This window comes from Crotalus tigris, unplaced genomic scaffold (assembly GCF_016545835.1).
Source record: "Crotalus tigris isolate CLP2741 ecotype Arizona unplaced genomic scaffold, ASM1654583v1 scf7180000019200.1136910, whole genome shotgun sequence".
NCBI classification, from domain to species: Eukaryota; Metazoa; Chordata; class Lepidosauria; order Squamata; family Viperidae; genus Crotalus; species Crotalus tigris.
The window spans coordinates 200,434-209,726 of record NW_024097429.1 but is presented as its reverse complement, the minus strand read 5'-3'; the positions used below and the strand labels follow the sequence as shown (position 1 = coordinate 209,726).

Below are 9,293 nucleotides of genomic sequence, written 5' to 3'. Positions count from 1 at the left end.
CGTCATGCTCTATGGGATTATTCAAGCAGGCCTGCCTCCTGAGACTTACCAAGTGTAGCTTCCTTACAAATGGGACCTGCAGCATGCGTCTTCAGCCAGATTTGATGAGATGGCAGATATAATTGGGGAGAGATGTTCTCTCATATGATCTGAACCCATGCCATGAAAGATTTTAAAAATCAAAATCAGCACTCTGAATTGCACCTGGAAGCAAACTGGCAACCAGTTCAGTTCATGGAACAGAAGTGTAACATGTACTCTTCTAGAAGCACGCTACTGCATTTTGCACAGACTGAAGTTTCTGGATTCTTTTTAAGGACACCCCATTCAAAGCACACTAAGTAGTGACTTGAGCAGACCTCTCTGACTAGGAATGTGTGCAACATGACGTGGTGTAAAGTCCTTCCTAGCCATAATTACTACCATGAGACAAAGAGGACCCCCAGATTGCACACCAGGTCTGTCTGAGACACTGCAAACCCATCCAGCACCAAAGGCCTTGAACTGGCAGGCCCCAAAACTCAATGCCAGTTTTGACAGTGTTCAGCTGAAACCTGTTGTTCCCCATCCAGACCCTAAACAGCTTCCAGACACTAGGAGAAGACACTCACAACTTAACTTGCCAGGAACAGAGATATATTACTGCCCAACTAAATATGAACTCAAGGACCTTAAACAGAGAGGTGATGTAATGGAATGTAGTCTGGATTCCCAAGAGGGATGGGCTGCTTTCCAGGATAGAGGCAGTGGAACTTGCAAAGTTTGGTAGGCTAAACCAAAGGAAAATGGCTAAAATTGCTCTGCCCTAGCTAGTTCCAGAATACCTCTGTAATTTTGTTGCCTTAGTTTAGCAGGTTTCTGTGTATAAGTGAAGACAATAAAGGAGACTACTCATAAGGAACTCCATTTGCCATTTTTGGTTCTTGGGCCCTGACATCACTTTTGCCAGACTAAAGCAACTACTTGCATAACTATAGATTTACCCTGGGAATAGCTAGGTTTAAGCCATTTTAACTTTTTTAACTCTCTTCCTGCAGACCAGGCTTTCCAAGGCACACTGCCTCTTTGCCATCTGGAAAGCAGCCCCTCCCTCTTGCAAATCCAGACTACATTCCACCACAGGCTGGTACAACAGCAACAATCTCTCAACTGATACCTAGGGCCTAACTTAATGAACAGAGTCTTACATCTAGTGACCTGTAGCGCAGTGTCCCTTAAAGCTGTAAGAGATCCTGAATGACTATTGCCACACCTTCACTTCTGCTCTTGGGTTTTTACTGATGCCCCACTTAAAGCCATCTGAACAATCTCTGAAAGGGCCACCTCTCTTTTCAGACCCAGCTAGGTCTCATGCCAAGTCAGCCTTCTCATTGACAATTAGATTGGAGATGTGGGAGGTTTATTACAGAACAGTCTGGCATTTAAAAGCAGAAATTAGGCCTCTGAAAGTTTACTGACTAGATACAGGAGCTGAGACCAGCTGGAATGCGAAACTGGTGTAAGACAATGATTCTGCATTCCTTGAGAGTGGTCCACTCCTTGTCTCCTACAATATCACCCCATGCCTGTCACTACTGTATTTTGGCCCGCCCCTACTGCACCAAAGATAGCACCATCCTCCATTCCAGGCCCCCCAGTTCCAGAGGTTGGAGAAGTCTCACTGTCCTTTAATAATAGATTCATCCCTGGGAAAGGAAGCCAGACTCCCTGAAGGATTAGCATCTTTATTAATTCTCAGCACCACCAGCAACCATCTTCTTATTCCACTTGCAAGCACATTCACAACACTCATACATAAGGACCCATCCCCTATTGATCTCACCAGTTGGTTAAGGGCTCTCTTCCATTCACATGCAGGCAACCAATCTTCTGTTCTAGCTCTTAACCAGAGCAGAGGGAACAGGCTATAGTGAAACTCATAGTCCAACAATCATAGGCAGTAGTCGGTAAATGGAATCCAGAAAAAATATTCTTGCCTCCATAAAAATCCACAAGAGAAGAGATGTCCAGCAAGGAGAAAGCTATCTGAGTCTGCAATGGGAGAGATATCTGTAGCAGAAAAACTGCACAACATAAGCCCCCCCACAAAGTCGGTGAACAAGCAGCAAATATGGTAAGCAGCAAAAGTGTAACACTGAAGAGCAAAAAGATAAATGAGATAAATTGTGGAGCAGTTCTGTAATTAAGGAAGTATAAACGTGATAAATAAATTGTAATGTTTGTTTGAATACATAATTAAGACTTTTATATTTAAGGAAACTAATGAACACCTTTAAACAGCTCAACATTTTGAATTCTTCTTTTCTTTGCATTTAATTTTGGGTTTTTTTCTGTTTTTTTTCTTGTTTCTTTTTTCTTGTTTTTTTTTTCCACTTAGTTTTGCTTAGGTTTTTTTCCCCCCTTTATGCATACAATATTTCCTCCAATACTGCTATGGTTCATGCATGTTTGTTATTTGTTATAAATGTTATCAATTGTAATGTCTTATAAAGTTCCATAAATAATTCATAAAAACTGCTATATCAGGTGTGCTATTTAGCCTTAAATTCAAAATTTATACATAGTTAAGCAACAATATTACCTTAATTATCAGCTTACAAGGTATTTTTGCTAAGTTTAAACCTATCAATTTGCCTGCCATTGTGTATGCTCAGTGAATGCACAGTAACATAATGCAAATATTTAAAATGGTAGACAAGTGCACACATTTTTTGGTGATGGAAATAGAAAAATATTATTTCACTATTCATATATGGTGAAATATATACCATTTAAGTCATCACATTGTTCCACTAATCAACAACAAGGCATCATATGAAAGAAATTTTTAGTTTTTATTTTACATATTTATACATAAAACTTTCAAGGTAACTCTTTCAACCCAACCGCATGTTAAATAGCACATCTAAAAATGAACTTTCGGTAGTCAACATTCACAAAATGTTGAAAACTGAGTAAAATATATGTATATTACTGAAAGCTACAAGTTCACTACGAGGCAGGCATGTATTTTTTTTTCTTTTACTTGTATAGCACCTTCAAATTACAGTCTCATTTGTTTAAAACTACAGTGAAATGATAAAAAGTAGCCAATGGTAAAATACTGTTTAACTTAAAAGTCTCTAAATAAACAAAAATAAAAGTTAAACTATCCTCCTTCTTTTCTTGTTTGCAATGTTTATAAGTATTGTACATTTTGTTCTACAATAAGATTATTGAAATGTCCAATATTTAGTGGCACAAGTAAAAAAAAATAACCCAAACCAACAGCAAATAAATTAAAAAAAGCAATTAGGCCAGTCACTGGACATAAAGCTTCAGATAGTAGGGAGCAATTCACCAAGCACTTTGTGCATCCACCATTGTTTTAAGGAGGGGTTCGTGCAGGGTTCCTGGTGCTTGGCAGATTGTGCCCAGAATCAATGGCTAACACTGATTTTCTCATGTGCCAGGTGTGGGACATCAGTGTTTGTATAACCACAGAAGCAAAAAAAGTTCTAGTCTGTTTTTTAGTTGGATGCTTCCCATTTTATTTTGTTGGCATTTTTTCAGTCATGTGCTTCTGCTGACTTTCAGCATGTCTGAAGAGAAATGGAAAAAACTACATTATTGCACAGAAACACAACATGAACCAATTTTTTCCATTTTAATGTAAAACGACCGCACAGAAGAAACATCTTGGGATAGGAAAGACAAAAGTTAGTTTAGTCTTATATATATAAATTTAATACATTTATAATACAAATTTATATTATACACATAAAATTAATAGTATAAATACATATAATGGCCTCATCCCAAGATTACTGATTACTTTAAAATGTGTGTGTTTGTGCATTAATATTTACACACATTTTATTTTAAAAGGTTCAAGAGAAAAAACAGGTTTTACTTTCTTCTTCCAAAGATTAATCTTGTTAAGCTGTGCCCCTTCATCATCTAGAAAAGGAGTGGGGAACCATGGCTCTTTTATGATTTGTGAACTTCAACTCCCAGAATTCCTGAGCCAGCCATGCTGAGCCAAGCCATAAAGGGCCATGATTTTCCACCCGTGATCTAGAAGAATATCAAAATACTGCTCCCAGACAAAATACAATAAAACCACCAACAATGTGTAGAAGAACATGAGAAGGAAACAAATGTTAGAGTAGCATAGTAATAATGCACCTGAAGGAAACAGGGAAATCCAAATTAAAATTCTTTCCTTATCAATCTTTCTGACTTGTCTCAGAGTTCACAGAGTTAGATGGGAGATAGACACATTTTACACTAAGGTGTTGACTTGGATTTCTCTTGGCCTTGATGGCCTCTGAATTATGTCTGCTGCCAAATTGAAACTCATCCCAACTGCTTCCTCTTCAAAGAAAATGAGAACATAGACTTGCATACATTTTGTCTTCAAAAAGAAACAAAGATAGAAAGCATTTTTTACTTTCAGTCTCTTTTTCCTAAATCAATTTAAGAGCTGCTTTGGTGCTGTATAAGCATGTCGGGCTATTTCATACCTTATTTCATCTATGAAGCAACCCCTTCATCTTTTATCCTGTCACTCAGTGATAAAATCAAGAGTAAATACTGAGGCCATTTACTTCTCATTAACAATAGTCTACTATGGTATCTGTCAAAATTACCACAAGGTTGGAATAATGGCTGTTCTTTTTTTCCCTCCAACAAATATGGCAGAAATATTCTCAGGCCTCAGTTACTTTTTGCTGCCGAAGAAGCGAATATCAAGCAATACACAGAAATTGTGGCTTCACAAACATTTTGTACAAGAGCATATAAACATGAGCACTTTTATACAATGGATAAGGACCCCTGTGGCTCCAGGGCTGCATCTATCATCAGATAAGTTCAGGTTTGGACCATATTGTCATTTTGAATATGAAAGAAAAAATTATTTAATTGATGAGAATTATTGTGCTAACTGTAAATTTCTTTTTTTCTAGTCCATCTTTCTCCTTCATGGTTGAAGCTATGAACAAATGTTAGAATACATTCATTGAAACAAAGAGACACAAAAAGAGAATTTTTTTTTATAAAAATAATTATTGTCTGATGCTGGCTGGGGAATTCTTGGAGTTGAAGTCCACATTTTAACATTTAAAATGAATGGTTTAAAACTGTCTGGAAAGCACATGAACTCTTAAAACATGCTGGAAAACATAGAACTGTAACTTAAAGGCTGCATTTTGCATTTTTTTTTTTTTTTTTTAGGAGTAGCTGTGCAATAATCAATATTGGCCCTGGCCAAACATTTAGGAGTAGTGTCAGGAGGCATACTACCAGCATATTTGAGCAGATATACTCCTTATCACAGCCACATCTTTTTCATTTGATTATTTTGGAGAGGTACAGTAGATGATAAGAAAAATGTATTTTCTGTTTACAAAAATGTATCATTTGTCTACATCCATCCACCTCTGTGCTTTGGAAATACAAAATGTTTCGGCATCTGCCTGGAAGTACATGAACAGAAACCAACGGTAAAACTGTATTGCATATGTATTACTTAAAAATATATGACTATTTTGGATGCTAGTACTGGCAATAATGTATCCCTATTTAACCTCTAAAATGGCATGAATCAGGGATTCATACTCCTATGTTAAGGCCATAGCCATAATAGTAATTAAACAGGAATAGGGTCAAGAGGCATGTTACTAGACATATTTGTGCAGATGTACTCATTATCAGTCACATCCTGCTCATTTGATTATTTTGGAGGGAGAAGAGATAAGAAACACACCAATACATCTGCTCGAGTTACAACAGTAATGTAACCAACCTGACTTTATGATCCTTTTTGTGGTGGTGGTTAAGTGAATCACTGCAGCCTTTAAGGAAATGGATGATTTGCCATGGGCACAGTTTTGCTAAAAAACCAAAAGTAAATGCTGATTTTTGCCAAAATCACCATAAAATGTGACCATGTGACTACAGGACACTGCAATGGCCAAAAATGCAGCCCAGTGGCCAAATACCCAAAATGCAGTCAGGTGACCATGATCCCCCTGACCATTAGAACTTCAAAAGCAAGTCAGAAGTATCCCATTAAGCGACCAGTCATAAGTTGAGCACTATCTGTATCATGGCTGTATCCAAGATTTTGATATATTATTGAGTTCAAATGTTTTCACATCTCTTTACAGCTAATTTTTAGGAAACAATTTGCAAGGTTATATCAAATTGGACTATTATTTTCATATTTATTTATTTATTAAAATAACGCAGCTCCCAAAAACTTCAGGAAAAGGTTTCTTCCACTCCCTATTATCTAATCGTTTTAAGTGGCTAGATACTTAAGCTTATAAATCATGCTATTTTACAATGGAATATAGTTCCATCTCATGAGTATGATGATTTAATAACTTGTGGCTTAATGTTAGCTCTCCCATCCTGATTAGTCAACCAATACCTTGCTTGATACCTGTGCTTCTAAGGCCCAAAGGTGTTTTTTTTCAAAAGGCAACTGGACTTTCTTGGTGTTTTCGTTGAACTGAAGAAGCTTCTTGGATGAGAAACAAAACATTTGCAAAGAAAACACCAAGAAAGTCCGGAAAAGGGTGATTTTGGAAAAACCATGACCCAGATGATTGAGAATTAAGAATCTGCACAGACTGTGCTTCTAAGCTTCCAGTTTCTCCCTACTGAGTTTCCACAAGAGTAGAGTTTCAAAGAGACTTACACCAATTCAAGCAACTGTGAATAAATGCTTCCCTTGCAGACTTCCAGATTCAAGAGTGGGCAATAAATGCAACTAAAGTATAGACCCTAGTGCTCTTATGAATGCTCCTTTATCATTTTTAAGTATAACTTTTGAACAGGTTACGCTTTAGGTCCAAACAAGATGAAGGGAAAAGGCTTCATTATTTCAGGTCCAAACAAGACAAGAGGAAAAGCTGTCTAGTTTTTTTTAAAAAAACAATTTAGATAGTAGCAATTGCCATCTTAATTTTAACTCTCTAATGGGAAGTTGCTTTTTTTCAGAAGCTATTAGCAATAAGATGGTACTTCTATTGAGATTGCAACAAGAGAATAGTTTAACCAACTCTTTCTATGCGGCTATTCTTTTAAAAAGTAAAATCTTAGAGCTTGGTGTTTGCTACAAACCATTAAGAAATTTCTAGTGATTAATTGTAAAAAGTGGAATAATCTGATAAGAATATATATACTGGAATGTCACGTTAAATCCAATATTTGTTTGTTTTTAACTCTATTGTAAATAAAATTTGAAAAAAAAAAGAAATTACTAGTGATATGCTTAATGTCTCTTCAGTTTAGTCCTTTGTAGCCACATGTTTTCATAGCTGAGCAAAAATGCATTTCCTAATTTTTGTCTCTAGAGGGCATGGAATTATTTCTATAGATATTATCCATCCCTTTTTTTTACTATGTATATGACTCTTTCCTCAAGTTCATGAAAATCCATAATGGAGAATTCATTATAATAAAAATGATAAACATATTAATGAAAATTCCCAATTTTGAAATAGAGTAGTCTAATTTTCCAGATATCTATAGATAAGGACCATTTGATCATCAAGTGCTGCAAAAATTGCTGAGAGGATATGATGTGTGCTCACCATATTTTACTACAAAAGACATAAAACATTAATCTGCTTCATTCGTTCATCTATAACCTGGTATTCTTCTGGTTATACTTCTATTATGAATTCTCAGATATCCTGGCTATGCATATGAGGAGAGTTGCAGTTTCAACATCTTTGAAGGACACTTCAAAAATTGGGAAAAGCTAGCTTAAATATTTGATTGCCTACAAAATGTGCCCTTGCAAGTACTGACTGAGCTCACATTAACATGGATTCTACTTCATAATGAATGTCTTGATGAATTGAGATAAAGCTATGTTTCCTTTTTTTCAACATTCACAATTAAAACATAGCAGCCCAAATTTTTAAAGCAGACAAATTACTGTATATATTTGAAAAGCATTTTATTAAAATAGGATGTGTCCTATGTACAACTCACTTTTTTCACAATTTGAAGTGATTTTTCACTCCAAATCCTTCAGATCTTTATGAAACTTAAGAGTTCAAAACTTCCTAAGTTCTCAAACTACTATCTACAAAAGTACTGGGAAGGGGAGGGGGTGGGAGAAGAAAGGGCAATCTACATGCATTTATCAAATAATGTCAACTCTAAATCACCCCATCCAAACCTTTGTTCCATCAAAAAGACTATGTGGTTGAATAATCAATGGTGTGGCATCAAAAATAAGCACTGAAGATATTGTATGAATTTACGTTCCATATATTGCTGTGAAATTACCACAGAGACTTTCTTAATGAGACAATCTGGGAAATAGGAAAGTAATTTGGAGCAAAGGACAACACAGGGTTTACAAAAGGAGAAAGAGTGAATATTGCATGAGGAGGGGACGGATTAGAGAGATCTGGATAAACAGGTTTTTTATTGTATTTTACCTTGTCTGTAGCAATGGTGCTAAATTATCATGGAATTGATAGGGGGCCACACTGTAAGAGAAATATTACAGAAAAAAACATAGTTGGGTTTGCTTTGGTTCAGTTAAGTCTTGGTTTACAGATGATGAATTCTTCTCTTTTAGGATTAAAATCTTTCAAAGGTTGAGAAAATCCCAGGTGAAAAATCCAATCAGAGCAAAATTAATCAATTTCAAGTCATTGTATGTATCTATTGGCAAAATCTATGAATTAATCACAGAAACACAATATGTATTTTGAATCAGGTAATTTGTGAATTTCCCCATCATATCTACAAGCATTTTTTTTTCCAGCAAATTCTATCTATTTATTTAATTCTTTGATAAATACATGTTGGCACTATTACTTGGCTCTCCTCTTTAATCACTCAGAATTGGGGGGGGGGAGGAGAAAAGGTGAGGCTACAATCAGAAACTTAACTTCATTGATCTTCTAGCCATCTCTGGGGTTATTTTGATTGATCTTGCTCCCTTAAGTAAAAAAAGTACAAAGTCATTTTCTATGGCCAACCACAGTTCCATTCTTTAAATAATTAACAGCAGCCTTCTGGTTGGATGGAAAATCCATCAGTATATATGTCAACTATCCCATGAAGCAAGAAGCAGGAAACAAAGGAACTACATATTTTTTTTAAAAAAGGCATTTTTGGGGTCATCCTCAAGTCTATGCCCCACTGTTTTTAGAGAGTTATACCCTCATAAGGTAGCCTACATGTTATTCCCAATTTAATGTAGAAGGATCTAAATTAATCCTTACAGTTCCAGTTCTTAGTGGTGTTTTTCATCTGCTCCATCCTAGAACTTGTAT

General features: G+C 35.9%; 1 protein-coding gene across 6 annotated transcripts in view; it reads right to left on the bottom strand.

The window, feature by feature from the left end:
• Window positions 1–2,810: 2,810 nt before the first annotated feature.
• Window positions 2,811–9,293, bottom strand: part of SCHIP1 (schwannomin interacting protein 1) — a 138,745-nt gene continuing 132,262 nt past the window's right edge. For 3 of the 6 annotated variants that reach the window (XM_039361079.1, XM_039361084.1, XM_039361083.1), the window contains exon 9: window positions 8,511–8,956. In XM_039361079.1, coding sequence (XP_039217013.1) covers window positions 8,919–8,956 — 38 coding nt within the window. In that variant the 3' untranslated portion in view covers window positions 8,511–8,918. The other 3 variants (XM_039361082.1, XM_039361085.1, XM_039361086.1) reach the window with 2 other exon arrangements.